This window comes from Neocloeon triangulifer, unplaced genomic scaffold (assembly GCF_031216515.1).
Source record: "Neocloeon triangulifer isolate White Clay Creek 2 clone unplaced genomic scaffold, ASM3121651v1 ptg000013l, whole genome shotgun sequence".
In the NCBI taxonomy this organism is placed as follows: Eukaryota; Metazoa; Arthropoda; class Insecta; order Ephemeroptera; family Baetidae; genus Neocloeon; species Neocloeon triangulifer.
In genome coordinates, this window is record NW_026775555.1 from 1,554,569 (window position 1) to 1,570,326 (window position 15,758).

At 39.1% G+C, this 15,758-nt stretch overlaps 1 protein-coding gene across 2 annotated transcripts; it reads right to left on the minus strand.

The window, feature by feature from the left end:
• Position 1: 1 nt before the first annotated feature.
• Positions 2–15,704, minus strand: LOC132198701 (AN1-type zinc finger protein 6). 2 transcript variants are annotated; one of them, XM_059622875.1, is made up of 4 exons: positions 15,595–15,704; positions 3,588–4,017; positions 2,210–2,378; positions 2–1,992 (listed from the first exon to the last, which is right to left on the minus strand). In XM_059622875.1, the coding sequence occupies exons 2-4, from the start codon at positions 3,873–3,875 to the stop codon at positions 1,844–1,846; spliced, it is 606 nt and encodes a 201-aa protein (XP_059478858.1). In that variant the 5' UTR covers positions 3,876–4,017; positions 15,595–15,704; the 3' UTR covers positions 2–1,843. The 2 variants fall into 2 exon arrangements, with proteins under 2 accessions (XP_059478858.1, XP_059478859.1); XM_059622876.1 differs by lacking the exon at positions 15,595–15,704 and adding an exon at positions 9,409–9,583.
• Between the last annotated feature and the right edge of the window lie 54 nt (positions 15,705–15,758).

Consider the following 15,758-nt stretch of genomic DNA (forward strand, 5'->3'; position numbering starts at 1 on the left):
ATAATTTTTTATAACTTTTTTATTTATATAAGGGACCTCACATACATCAGCATAATTTGAAAGAACATTGCTCTTGTTAAATACCACAAAACTAAAAGGAAAAATAACCCAAGGGGGGATTATAAAGAACATTGTCGTCATCAGGTGAACAAAGAACGAAAGATATAATGCAAAAACATGCAACTTGTATTCGTGCAGCCTGTTCTGTTTTTACATTACTACTCGCAACAATCATGTTAAGTTTTATACAAAGCTCGGGGCAAGAATTTTCGACCTCTGTTCTTTGTTAATTTCATGTTCCATTTTATTGTTTAATCACAGTAGGAGGATTCACTTGAATCCGGACAGCAAGCCCAAAGTAGTTTGTTTGTTTTATATCCGAGGGAAATTCTTGCCCGCTATTTCGATAGTACGTAATTAATCGATTGGATTGGATAGCAATGTACACAATAAATTTCGCGTTCTCAATCTAAAACGTTGGTTTTTTATCATTGTGATAGAGAAGAAATATACGTTTTTTATTCGCAAGCAGAAAAGTAGCAGCGGGCCGGTCGGCATATAACTGCCGGCCGTTGTCTAAATGAAAGATTTTCGTGATAATAACCATCAACTTCTTTTCTTACACACAAGACAGGCTATATCGGCATATAATTAGAGATGATATACGAAATAATATTTAACAAACGATACACTTTCATTATTAAATTATACCGTAATAGATTTAAATCACACTTCAAGCTACAATAAGGACCCCTAACGAACAATAATTACTCGAGAGAGTGATTTTTTTTCCGATCAGCAATATGCAAAAATTTTAAGTTGTTTCTACTAACAATTGAATCAAGCAAAAGAGGAAGATGGAAACCGAAACGGGCGGCGTCGCTCCCACCATGCCAAAAATGGAGAAAACGCACAGTGGAAAGAGGCAGGCGCCACATTTCGCCCGTTTCGCTTACAACAAAATTTTATTGTATTCACTCCAACAAGGCGTCAAACGAAAATTCAGAAAAAAAAATCCATTATTGTTGTCGAAATATCGCACTCGAGACGAGGAGAAACTGCTTCTCATTGGGCAGCTCCCGCTTATTCGCTTCACTCACACCAACACGCACAAAGTAAAACCGGATAAGAAACATTAGCAGCTGGAAACACCAAAAACTAACATCGTCCACTTGCGCTAATCTGAGTAATGATAATCATAAACGTGTGTTGTGTAATAACCACAAAAACAGCAATCAAACAAAGTCTTTCTTTCTTTCCTTCCTTCCGCTACAAACGAAGAATTCAGCTTACAAGTGTAATTATTCATCAATTCATATTTAGTTACTCGCAATTATTATTATTAGTAAGTGTTCACTTTTCGGCTGACCCCGTTGCTTTTGATATTCCGAGTGTTCATTTAATCTTGGCTGGCTGATTGGTTGGTTGTTGGTGAAGAGGGAGAGAAGCCTTCGTCCTTTCTTCCTTTCTTTTCATTTTAGCAGTAATGGACAGATAGGTTTGTTTTTCCGCATTCGATTCTTTCTTTTTTTTATAATAATAATAAGATAAAATTGTGTGTGTGTCTGTTCCGAGAGTGTACGTGGAAGAAGAATTTATTTAATTACCAAACTCAAGTGTCTGCTTTTAATTTATTTCTCTTCTAAAAGTGTGTATGTGTGTGTGTGTAGAAGTGTGTGTCATGCAAATATTATTTCGCGATTCTTCTTATTATTTTTTTTCAAACGAACTAACGAACGAACCAAAGCAAAAAGTAAAACCAGCAGCTCACTCCCTGATGCGGCGGCGGCAAATTCAGTCTATTTCAAGGCCATCACGAGAAGGTACAGAAAGGAGAAGCCTCTCAAATCTTCTGGATCTTCTCGCCGACCACGACAGGGTTGTTGCGCCGGATCTCCTGGGCACCCAACTCTCGGTAGTCAAACGAACACTCGTGCATGTCCGAGTACCGGTGCAGTGAGCAGTAGAGACCTCCGCAGCGGCACTCGAAGCCTGCAAATTCACCAAAATAAAAATCAATCACTTTTAAACTTCTGAAATTGGCAGAATTTGGGATTCAAATACGAGTTTAATCCAATTTAAAAAGATTATTTTAAATAATAAATTATTTTGAATTATTTGTATGAATTTTCTATAAAATTTAAAAAGATTAGTGGCGTTTATTCAAGAAGTTTTTTTTTAATCCAAAAGAAAAGTTGTTTATTCATACCTGTGAGGCCAACCTTCTTGCGGCAGGTAACACATCGGTTCTTCTTCTTGGTCTTTCCATTTGAGTCCTTGTCCGAACCTGAGTCGTCGGCCAGTTTGGACGAGTCGACGTCGGCGCCTTCGACGCTACTGGAACTGCTCGCCCCAGCTCCCTCGAGATCGGCACACAGCTGCACAAAGAGAAGAATTAGAATTCGAGAAATAACATTTTCAAAATTATGAACGGTTTGTTCAGGTTGCTTATCGTCCGCCAGTTTTTCTTTTGTAAATAAAAGGTTGAAAAATGAGCAACAATAGACTTTAGTTTTGTAACAATCCTTAAATGTCTTCCAATAATCTCAAAAAGTGGCTTCTGTTGTTGTTAAGATTTTACTATGCCAATGAGAATCCAACAATGAAAATTTTCCAAGAGAAAATCAGCAAAATTAAACTGCTTTTTTCCTACTTTTTTTTTACAATTATAGCAATTATTCCAACATAATTTTATTAAAAAAAATGCATCAGGAAGAATTAAACAATTATTTTCCTAGGATTTGCCTCAACACAAAAGCAAACAACGCGAATAATTTTTTTAATCCATTCTTGATTGACTTTGATTTAAATAGGTCGCGATTTCTGCTCTCCTCCACTTGTACGTTTCCATTTCGCGAGTCGGTGCAACGCGGAAATTAATTGTGAAATGCTCTTTATGGTCATTAGAAGAAGAACAGTTAGTTGTTCTTGGACTTATTTCAGGTAGAAAGGGCTTTGTAATTGCGCGAAAGGTACTCGACGTCGGAGCGAATTAAAGAGCTGCCAGCAGCCGTGTCATGCTCCCATGGAGCCGATTGGCTGCGCAGCCTTGGCGCAGTGGCTTTTTGCTCTCGGCTGGCGAGAAAAACGCACCGGCCTTTCGGAGGAGGAGGAAAGAGATGTGCTGCTTTGATTACTCAAATAATAAACAACCGCTGCTGCTGTTGGCCAAAATTTTGCTCAGGCCACAAAAATCTCTTAATTAATTAGGATTTTGCCTAGGGAATTTAATAATTTAAAAATTTATTTATTTATAAAGAAAGAAAAGGGTTTCATTTGATAAATGCCAAGAGAAATTTTCAATTTTGTAAAATACGGTTGAAGAAGTAAAGATAAAATTTTTTTTTGCACATCTTCAATTATTCAAAATCCAAAAATTAAATCCGACTCATAACAACATCAAAATTGAACATTTCAGGTTAAAAAACATTTTTGCTTGATAATTTTCAAATTTAAAATTTAACCAAGTAAATTTGTTGCAGAATTTTCAACTTCCAGTAAAAATTTGATGTTTTAAAAAATAAATAAAATCAAAATTCCTTAAATTCAAGTTACTAGTTTTCTTTTTTTAAGAAATTGCAACTCACATCTTTGGAGAGGAGGAGTTCGCTGGGGGAGTTGGGGATGGCAGGGATGGTGGGTTGCGCCGTCTCCATGCTCGAGGAACTGGACATGGGGATGAAGTTGGAGGGGGGCTGCTGAGGGCTGGCTTGGACGACGGGACGGGCGTCCTGCGGCGGCTGCTGCTTCTTCTTGAGCTCCTTCTTGTAGCACAGCGAGCACATGTTGTCGGTGGCCGCCGAGCCGTAGAAACCACAGCCGGAGCGGCACAGCGTCGGCTGCGACGCCTGCATCTGCTCGGATTCGCGCTCCATCCCTTGCTTCCTGCTTCGATCAGCACAACAAACAACCTCTCAGTCAGGGCGCTCCTGCCGGCCCTGCCACGCGCGACCACTCAAGCTATCGGGGCCTTCCGCCGAGTGTGTGGCCTCTCGTCCGTCAAACAGCAGCAGAGCTCTGCGAACACACAACAATCGCACCATTTAACACAAGATTATCAACAATTGTTTCAAGACAGAAATGTAAATTACGATTTAAAGGGATTGAGAAGTTTCGATTCGTGGAGGTTCAATGTTGGCACAGAAAGATCCGATTTTGTTTTAAATTGGTGGTCCAAAAAGTAAAAACTTTGGCAGAAATCAAAACAAATAAAATATAATTTGGAATTTTTTCAATTTTTTTTTTTTTTTTTTTTTTTTACTATTTGGCAATTGTAAAATATTCATTTTGTTGCCCCTGTAAAGTATGCAATCGATTTTTTTTTAAATCTAAATTAAGTTGTGATCTTCCCTGGAAATTTCAAATTTTTATTTTAAGGCGTTCTTGAAGAAAATAATTCCCAAACGTAGTTCTCAACTTTATATCAATTTTTGGGAAATGAAAATTGAACTGTCTTTAAATTTCAAATTAATTATAATTTTTAACGAGTTGTTCGTTTGTATAAAATGGCGTCTTCTGAGCGAACTTTGAACCCGTTTATCTGTGCCAATCTTGGTCCTGACATCATTTTCTACAATTTAAACTCTCCCATTTGCATTGAAAACATCCTTTCTTGATTTTTAAAAACAATTTTACTGGTTGAAAAGGTGAGCTCAGTTTTCTTCATAAGCATTTTTGCAGACACAAAAGTGTGCTCGGGTGTTGGTTTTGTTTGCAATTAGGAGGGGCTAACATGGCAGGCAGGTGCGCCGAGGGCACCTGATGCCTGCGTGACAAACACCTTTGCAGGCCGGTGTTTAATCCACCAGGCGGCCCCTCGCGTTTGCGATTGTCATTTTCGCAGCTGAGCTTTGTCAGCTGGTTTGTAAATGGAAAGAAAGTCGCCGCAATTTGCAATACCACAATTTTTAGGATAATTCAAAATAAGTTTAATTAATGTTTCACGTAATTTCTAAAACAAAACTTTAAATGATTGCTTTGAATTCAACAAAATTCTGCAGATGAATGAAATTTTTAGGTCAAGACTGTTCACCGCGTCGAATTTTGTGGCCCATCCTCTTTAAGAACGCCAAGGACGCGCCCGTTTGATGATTTGACATTGAGCCTGCTCTGGGTGGAGGTTATGCAACTGGCGGGGAACGAATGTGAATTCGTACGGCTTCTTCCAACCTCGAACTCCGTCCGAATTCCGATCGGCGCGGGACGAATTTCATTCGCCAGCACATTATCTTGTGCATCGCAAGCTCCGCTCATTTCGGTTATCTTGCTTGCTTGGCACCGGTGACGTCATTGGTAACACTGGCGTCAAGTGAGTCACCGAAAAGAAGCCGCCGATTGATGTCATTCAAGCCAAATGCCGCCGCCGGAAGTGGGAGGCCTGACAATCATGTCCTTGCATTCGATTTTCATTGCGGGAGAAATTAAAAAATTAACAAATTTCATCAATATCGAGGTGGATTCTGATCATTTTTGTTAATCAAAAACACTAAGGTTGGACAAAATTTAATAAATCATTATCGTCCTTAACCTCAAACTTGGTAATTTCAGAAGTTTAGAATAATTGTTTAGCTTTTTTTCTATTATTTACAATAAAGTGAAAACTCAAATGATGCCCAATTTATACTTTTTTTCTTCAAAAACATGTTACATAATTAAATTTTAAAGTAATTTCGAATTTCAGTGTGGAAATTTTTCATGACAAGGAATGTTAATTCTGATTGATGCGACTGGCTGATCTGTATATAAATTGGAGTAATTCTCTTATTTTTGAGCCGCTTTCATTTTCGCCGCACTGATTCGTTTTCACTGGCGCACAAAACGGGAGCAAAGCGACGAGCGACCGTGGCCGCTTGAAAGTGAGACTTCTTCTCGCGCAAACTAGGTTAGCTGTAGCGCCTTCCTTAGCACACACCAGATTGAAGCGCAATCAATGATTAGGGTCATGCGGTAATTGCTAGAAATAAAAATGAAATGGCAAAACGATCGTCTCTTTTGACTAGTGACATGTAAATTAAAAAAGAATCTTCTTGATATATCGTTTGAATTTGAAGGACAAAATTAGAAAATAATTTGGAAAGTTTCAAGTTTAATGAAATTTGATTTAGCCAAATTATTTGTTTATCTTGTGAGTAATCTTGTTTTGAAAATAATTATTGAAATTCTTATTTTGAAGAGGATCCAATTGGAATTTGGACTTATATTTTCCTGGGCTCCGTTTTCCTTCACAAGTTTTTTTGTTATTTGATAAAATTGACCTCGAAAATGTTTAATTTCAGGGGCGCTGGGATCTCGAGTTTATTTTTGCGGGCGAAAAGCTGCAGCTGCTGCACAAAATCGATCGGCGTTGCACATGGCCGGGTTGCCTCACTCGCACTTTTGTCTCTCGGCTCGGCGCAACATATTCTTTCGAGGAAAGTGGAACGCCGCCGCTTCAATTATACAACACTCGCTCGGTTTCACTTTGCACCACGCAATTTTACAATGCACAGCATTATTATGCACAGAGGACAAATTTAAAAAGCTATGAAAAAAAAAACAACAAGCGTGCGCGCGTACCTTGTTTTCAACAGCCGGAGATTATCAAGAGCGAAATATTAATTGCGAGACGCGGCACGTTTGCATTTATCTCTCTTCTTTTTTTCAAATCCATGATAACAATATCAGGACCTCAGACTTAAAAATTTTTCTCATGGTCAGCCATAAAATTCACCCAGGAATGTTTCGATTCTGGTGCTGTAAATATTTGTGGCACACTTTGCTTGATGCGTCACAAATTGTTGACGAGCTACGCGATAAAGCTGAATAGTTGTGAAAAAAAATTGCATATTTTTGCACGGAGAAAACGTCAAAAATTTAATATAGTAAAAATTTGGATTGGAATTAGTTTCAAATAATAATAACTAAGGAATAGCACTTTTTATTTAATTTCATAACCTTATTCTCTAATCTAAATTTAAAATAATACGGAAATTATTGTAAAAGCCAGAAATTATGAAATGGAGAGCCAGGGTTGAGTTACCCGCATACGCGAAATATTGTGTGCGGAAAACGAACCAAAGGCGGCGTGTGACGCAAATTATTTTGTTTTGCTGCAGAAGCACGGTTGACAAACACACTTGCCGATTCTTCGCAAGGCGCGAGGGACGCGAAAATAAAGATCTAATCTGGGCTCGACCTTTTCGCTCCAAACAAATTTAACCGACGAGCGAGAAATGTTGTGAAAAATTTGAATCGATTTTGCAAAATCGCGCACGAGGAGGAAACTCCGGCTGGCGCGAAGCCAGCAGTCGAAGAAGGGACTTGTTGTGACTCGCGGGCAAAACTGCTTTTAGCTGAAAGTTATTAGCCGGCAAGCGAACAGTTTGCACTCATCTGCGCACTACGAGTGCTGCGTAAAACCATGCGGACGAAATGGCACGAGAAATTCGAGAAATGCGTCAATTTCAGAAGGTCTATGCGCAGTACTTTTAATCCAAAGATAATGGGAAAACGAACATATTTCAGCTTAAAAAAATACAAAACTGCAGAAGTTTGATTATGATATAGGTTGGTACTTGAATTTGTTAGTTTGATGAACTCTTTGTACAAGTTAAATATCCGTAAAAATCATATTTGGTTTAAATTGAAACTTATTGTCGTTTTCAATTATTTTCGATCATTTTCGTTTTAAGACTAAATCAATAGCAGTTTAGTTAGATGTCTGTGGGAGGAGAGTCACCTTCGGAAGCCAAAACGGTGCGCCTGCTTACGCACTTTTTGTGCTGCAATTGCAGGGTGTTTTGATTTCAGCGGGTGCACCCGATCCGCGGCATCAGGTTGCGCACGTTGCGTCAGGGCTCGCAAAGGTTGGCAGCCGCAGCGCCACCGCCGCTCTCGGGTTTGGCTCGAATTCGATATTTATATACAATATTTATCTGCGGGCGGGTGACAATTGCGATCGAACGAACCGTTCTGACTGAACGCTCGCGCGGCCCAGCCCGCTCTGTCTGGCTGCGCTCGAAAGGGACGAGGAAGTCGAACTGCGTTTCCGCGATGCTCACTCAATGAAATGACAAGCCGGTCGGTGCGAATCAGGCGGATTAAGGCCGTAAATGAAAAAGGGCAAAAGCTATCCAATTATAATATATCCTTTTTTTATACAGTTATGCCTCTTTTATGTAAATGCAGGAATGAATAAAGAACAAATAAATATTGTCGGAATATTCTGAATTAAATTAAGTCCATTCAAACTATACTTGTGATTGATTATTTTTCAATTTCCCTCATATAATTAATTGCACTAGTATTATTATTTGAACTGATTTGAACTATCACAATGTTTTTAAATAATTTTTTTCCACATAATAATTCGTTTACTTGTTAAAGAAAAAACTGAATTCTTTTACTATAGTATATATATAAATTCTAATTTCATCAAAATTTTTAGTTGATAAAACAAGATTTAACATATATATTTTATTCTTTTTTAATTAAAAAAAGAAACATTTTCGTTTTGTGTCCCCATTTCGAAACGACGCACTCGCGAATCGAAACAAACAAGCCTGTTGATTTACATGAATTTATTTTCGCCGAGAGCCGGTCCAAGGCGAGGCGAGAAGAGGGGAACGGAGACTTCCGCGAACGCGAGTCACACGGAAGTGTCTTCGCAGAAAAGCAACCTTCGCGGCAACCACTTCACAAAGAGAAGAAGAAGAAGAAGTGTATAGTGGTCGACCTGATTTTTATGAAGGCATCGTTGTGTTGATTGACCCTTGAAGGTCTTTCGTGCGCTCCCAGATGTGAACGAAAACTTAAACCTGGCCGTGCCCATAATCGAAAAGATATTTTAATGTAATATATATACATTTATTCTCGTATTTGAAAGAGAAAATTGAAAACGTTTATGTTAAAGAAAAATTTATGGTTTTCATTCCACGGTCTTTTGCTTTGTTTTGATGGCCTGAGGCGAGGATTTTCACAGCGAGTGATTTACATGCCATTAGGACAGAGGCTTTTCATGTGACGCGAATCAAAATGGATCTCTATCAAAAAGTGTACGCGATTAACATGAGAAGAAAGAAAGATAGAATGAAATAACGCCCGAGATGCACGTGGCAAGGTTACTGCGTCTCTCGCTGGTTTCTATAGATAGAAAGGCTGCCGCAGATGCGTCTCAATAACAAGCAAACTCGACTTTTTTCCAAATGTGTTCAGCGAATTTCGAGTGACGTCAAAATAAGTGCTGAAAAGCACTTGGGCCGGTCAACGTGCTCGAGTTTGGCCGCAAAAAGGAACTATCAAACTCTGACCTGAATTGTGGATGGCGCCGATTTTGTTTAAAGAAAAGTTTCAATCGAAAATAGTTTGGTTTGTAGAATTTGAAATGATCCGTTTTCTCTCACTTCGGGTCTAATAAATTATATAACTCACTGGTCTAGAAAGTCGGAGAACAACAGGTTGAGGTTTCCGTATTTTCGCACCAAACCAATTTTCACTAAACTGCACTGAGCGCGGAGCACTGCACGAAATGTGGTCCCAACTGCGACGACGGCAGCTAAGGACTGGACCTGCTCGGGCCACACCACGGGGAAAACTAACTGACTGACGAGGAAGAAAATTGCGTCAAGTGGCCGCAGAGACGCATTTTCAGAGCAGCTGATTGCGCCGCCCTGTGCCCCCCTCCGCCGCCGCCGAAGCTAGAAAGGAAAATCGCGTCACGCTGACGTCACCATCTTCATCATCCTTGGTATAATTTTCAAAGACTCGGAGATTCGAGGAAATTTTTATTCGTCCACGCTCGACAATGAGTCACTACAGACCACATTAGACTTTAGAGTCTAACAGGACGATTTGGAAAACATATTTTTTCTAAAAGGCTGTTCATTCAGATTAGTTTTAATTTATTTTGGAGGAGTAGAAAGTGCTGAAAACCTCGGAAGGCCAGAGATGCTTTAGACCATCCACTAGCAAAAATAATTTACAAATAACAATTACTCGCAATATTTGTTTGAAGAAATTGACACTCGGGGAGTTGATCATGGAAACAAAGAGATCGGGCTTTCCCTCGTTGCGAAAAACGGCTCCACCAGTTTTGATCTCGGTTTGCGACCCTATTTCACGAGGAAGAAAAATAAATCTATTTATTCATTTCCAGTCAAAATATTCATAAAATAAACTGAAACATGAAGTTTTAAGTGGAAATTCATTCCTATCCTTTTAGGTTGTATTCAAAATTTTTTGATTTTACAACAGAAGAAAAGTTTCTTTACTGATTTTTTTTTTTAAATCGAATTATAAATAAATGAAACATTTCCACACAATTTTGGTCTGCTTATCGCTTTTCTTCTTATTATTCATCACTTTGATTCGTACCACTTTCTAGACGAGCAACGCAGCAAATGACATTCTTGAAGCTTTGAGGCCAACCGCTTAGGCTGGTGAAATTAATCGCGGCTCACCCACTTGCGGCGACAACCCGAAATATACTCGTCCGGCCAATTAACTTGCAAAACAAAGACCAACTTCTGCTCGCGGGCCACGTGATTTTGGTTCCGATTCGTACCGCCGCTTTGGCCGCGTGCCCACTTTATTTATTTTCTAGCGGCGCACAGTTTCCACCTCAATTTTAGCTCAGCTCGATTTAATCAATTTCGGATGAACAATTCAAATATCCTGACTTTAGAGTTTCATTAAATTAAATTTACACGATTTTCGGTAACTTCACCTTCGTGATAAGGTCAGCCTTGCCGGTACAGGAAGCTCTTTACTTGTTCGTGTAAAAGGAAATTTGTCTGCGTCAAGTTTACATGGATTGCGTCGAACGAAACGTGCAGCCGCTTTTTTAAGCACTGGGCCGGCGCCTCTGAATGGGGCGCAATTGTTGCCCAACTGACAAATATGCCAAGTGCAGCAGCAGGTGCCGCGCTCGCTTCCTTCAACATCCGTCGCGCACACGTGACTTTGGCCGCGAATTCGATCAAAAGACCTTGGGGGTCAAACGAGGTCAAGCGAAATTCCCAAAAGGATTGCACGCAATTTTACTTTCGTTTTTTATTATTATTCATCCTGTGTAAGAAATGAGGACTTTTGATAACTCATCAATCGCGAGATTTGCGCGCAATTGCGGACTGGCGGCGGCTGGTGCGCCGTAAATAAGCCACTTGATTAAATAGAATAACAGACAGACTCAGCGGCAAACACGCACTTTGGACTAATTTCAAGCGCGAGATGCAGCCGCGCGACCAACATTTAGAATAAATAGACGCCAGAATTGGAGCAGCGTGCGTTGCTCTTAGCCGAGGCGCAAATTATAGTTAGCAAAGTGAGCTCGGCGAAAAATAAAAAATAAAAATCGTCCACAGGCAGTCAGGTGACGGAAAAATCACCTGCACAAGAGAATGAGTCACATTCCAGAAGGTACTGGTTTTCAGACAAAAATTTGTTTGTTAAAAAGTGTGGTTTTTAAATTTGCAGACTTAGTTATTACTTTTCTTGCTCAAGAAATAGGTTTGCAGACCGTGACCAAAATGGTAGAACCGTTTTATATATGAATGGAAACGATTTTTACAAGAAAGAAAAAGCCCGATCTCTTCACTTCCATGATCATGTCCTCCAATGTCAATTTCTTCAAAGTAAAAATATTTCGTGGAAATGAAAGGATCAGGCTTTTCCTCGTTGCAAAAAATGTTTTTTATTTAAAACAAACGGCTTGTTTTTGAATAAAAACAAATTTTTTGCAACGAGGAAAAGCCCGATCTCTTCATTTCCATAATCATCTCCTCGAGTGTCAACTTCTTCAAATAAAAATATTTCTTTTCAATTTTTCTACAATTTTGTTACTGTAAGTATTATTTATTTTACTGAATAATTTGGATCTAGAATTACCAGTGTTATTAAATCAGAAATACACTTCCTTTACATTTGTTAATAATTACAATCCAATTTTTTAGTAGAATTTACGGTTCATTTATGGTGATTTGAGTTTTCTCAACGCGTTGTGTGCTTTGTTTTTTAAATTGTATATTTCGGCTGCGGGCTGCAGCCATAATTCATCAAGGAAAGTCCAACTATAAATTCATAGCACCATCAAAAAATCAAAATCTGAACAAAACCAATGAAAATATTCTCAATTAGGAATTTGCATTTCAACATTTAAAACGCACTTGTCATTACCAATAATCAATATGAAGTGGAAAATGGAAGTTTTCTTGGTGGAGCAGGTTGTTTTTAAACGCGAAACAGGATTTAAAGGGGCTGTTGGCATTGTGCAGCGGCAGCAGCCGGCCGAGAGAGCAGCTTTTTGTGGGCAGCCCAGCGTTTGAGATGCGCGGCGGAGGCAAGGTCATCTCTCGGCAGGTACAGTCGCGGCCAAAAGCAGCTGCTGCCCCTAATCAGCTCTTTCCCGCACGCATTTTAGAACGAAAGCGATTCGCGATTTCCAGAATTCCCGGCCAGACGAAGGAAAAAGGAAAGCAAGCGTCGGACGTGAACCGGCGGCCGAGGCGCAAATTGACACCGACCTTGGCAGCTGCGATTCCGTTCACAGCTGTTCCGCCATTTCCACATTTTCGTCGTGTTTCAGCAAGATTGTTTTCCACGTTTGGACACAGTCAAGAGTTTCAAGACCAGATTAAAATAAACAATAATTTTTATATTAAAATTGAAATAAATCATTTATTTAGATATGAAAAAGAGTATAAAAACAATTAAAATGATTTTTATAGATCCATTTATAATCGCGTGCAGGCCGATCATCACTTACTTCTTACTTATTCTCTGTAAATTTTATTACTAAGCAAACACGAACAAAGGCGGAAACTGAAAATTTTTCTCTCCTTTGAAAATGAAGCGGGTAATTTATTTTGTTTTTTTTTCTATCAAATTTGTTTTTTATTGCGGCCTGCAGCGGTCAGAAGCGTTTTATTTTTTGTGAGCGAGTCTCGGTCCGGCCTCGGTCGGGAGGAAAACGAAGAGAGTCCCTTCCGAAAGGTCAAGAACCTGACGTCTGTGATCCTTAAATGGTTCGCCCGCTCAACCGATCGACAGACGGAAAGTAAAAAAGTGCGAATAAGGACAGGAAGCAATCGGCGCAGTTTGCAATTTGCGTCGATTCATCCTTTCGCCGGGGAAAATTTTCCCTCCCGAGAGGTCGTTTACCCTCGACACACGCGTCGCGCGCACGCCGCGAAATAAATAAATTTTCCAACGACTTCCGCATAAAACAACAACAACAAGAAGGAAATTCATGTTGTGAACAAAGAAAGAGCTGGAAGTGGAGAAACTTGCAATAATATATGAACGCAGTTGTTTAGTTTTTTGGTTGAATTTGATTAATTAATTATTAGGACAAAAGTTACTGGATAAAATTATAATAAAAAACAACAAATTGTTTAAAAAAAACTTTGAATTTAAACTGTCAAATTGTGTGTTAAAATTTGTTTTGCGAATAAGTGAAACTTTTTAAATAATTTTTCACCGAAAATTGTTAAAGAAAAATAAAAAAAATAAAAAATAAATTTATTGTACTTATTCCTGTCGCAATGATTTCACAGCTCATGAATTATGGCTGCAGCCCTCAGCTGAAACATGTAGAGCACCCCATTGTTTTTTCCTTAACAATAAACAACTCACAAAATCCATCGAGGAAAAGCCGATTTTAAATTTAAATCACCATGAATCTACCCGTTAATCGTCAAAATCTACTAAAAAAAAATACTGTTGTCATGAACTGAGAATAATTAATCTTAATGAATTAAATGTGTGTGTGTTATTTAATTTTTTATATATATTTATAATGCATCCTACAAAATTTTATTCAGAAAATTAGATAATTATCATGAATAATTATAGCTTTTTAATTATTTAAAAAAAATAGCTCCATGATACAAAAATTTGATATTAAACAAGTCAAAATACATACAAAATTGAAAAAGGCGTTTCGCAAATTTATCCAATAATTTCATCATCATTTTCTTTTTGCGCACGCTGAAGTTGCTTTTCTCAAGATCAAACTGAGATTTCTTCTATTATTTTTTTTTTCGACGTGATGCGTCTGCAGATAACCAACTCTGCGTGCGTTCCCCATTTCAATGCTAATACCCAAGATGACTAATCTTTTAACAGCAAACAGGAAGTTTTCGCTTGTGGGGCTTTAGAAGTCGTACAGTGAAAACTCTTAATCCTCCAATAACCAGCAGCGGGCCCTACTTTCGATTCGGACCAGGCGATACAAATTTATCAAACGTTGGTTTTCATTATCAAACTATGAGGAAAACCTCAAATTTCCTCCCTTGGAAGAGATAAATTTTAAACCCTAATCGTGTTTTCACAGCACTTGAACTACGGGGAGGAAAAAAAGACAAAGATCAGTTTTTAGCAAATAGCTTAAGAAAAAAAACGAGAGGAATGAAAATGGTTCCAACGAGATTTACTGCTTCCTTATTGACTCACAATTAGATTTATTTCTTTCGGCTGTTTGTAATTTAGTTTAATAACACTATACTTTTTATCTTAGGAACTTAATTATATATCTTTTAAATTTATTTTCATTTTATCTAAAAAAAAATTACAAATAAAAATTTTCCTTTTCCTATTTAATTAAAGCAATATATATTTCAGGGTAAACGTTGATAGCCTCCATTTCAACTCTGTACAGTTCAAAGAAAATTATCTCAAAATAAGTTGGAACCACCCAATTAATTTTCATTATGTTTTCCTCCTAGTAACAATTTGTATGTATTTTTGGTTCGCACGTGGGGTGAAACAATCGACGCGTCTTTCTTTCTCCATTATTCCCTCTTCCAATTTTCCTTGTCCGCCCCGCGGAGTCACCGTCGAATGCACGCGACATGCGAATTTGAAAAGGGAACCTTGGGACGGCCTTCGCTGAAACATCCGCGATTAAAAAGTAGTAGTTTGTTTGCGAGAGAGACTGCGGCGATAACCGAGTCTGCAAACAATCCAACCGTGGCGCAACCAGACCGAAAGGAAGCCGCTTTTCGACGAATGATTAAAATTGTGCACTTTGCTCGGCCGCGTGCGTCGCAATTTTGGGAATTCCTGTCGTATGGGCCACCCTTAGCAACAAAGTCAACAGCTGATCCCTCCTTCCGCACGCAATTACTCGCAGGCTTATTTTTTCCAATTTTCACGGTCACTCAGGGCACCGACCTTTTGTTATCGCCGTCCGGAGGTCGTCGGCAGGTCGGTGCGATAGCCCACGGCCCAAATTTCGGAGCCAACTAGCGGAGAAATTGCAATTGCGTTTCTAATCCGTCTGCGATCTGATAATGATGGATGAGTCATTTGCGTCCGCTTAGTCTCCTTGGCGACGCATTCCTCGTTCCGAACCGCTAGGGCGAAAGGTTCGAAATCGAAATCCGTCTGGAGCGTCCAATTTGGGCGGTCAGGATCCGATATTTGGCTGAGAATCCGAGTTAAAATTTCTCAATAGACTTGATTGCACTCAAAAGTAAAATGGCGACCACTCGACCTCCCATTGTGTAAGGCGAAACTTCCTGTCGACGTTTCGTCACCATTTCGGGCCTACGAGCTCGGTTTTTCGACACTAAACGCTGCTTTTAACATTCACGAAACTTTTTAGAGCCGCGTGCTTACCTTTTCTGAACCGAAATCGGCTAAAAATCCTCTAAATTCGGAGCTGATGACAGGGCATTACCACACACCTCGGACATTAAACGAAACTGATCACGTGACGGCGTACTCGACGCTCATTGGCCGCTGGAATTTTACAGCTGTTTTCCATTTTGATTCGGGTGGGG

Bases quoted from the DNA above. Each gene is read 5' to 3' on its own strand.
- LOC132198701 (XM_059622875.1), bottom strand. From the start codon at position 3,875: ATGGAGCGCGAATCCGAGCAGATGCAGGCGTCGCAGCCGACGCTGTGC. The intron at 2,379-3,587 runs GTGAGTTGCAAT...CTCTTTGTGCAG, and splicing joins AACTCCTCCTCTCCAAAGAT to CTGTGTGCCGATCTCGAGGG. The intron at 1,993-2,209 runs GTATGAATAAAC...GTGAATTTGCAG, and splicing joins CAAGAAGGTTGGCCTCACAG to GCTTCGAGTGCCGCTGCGGA.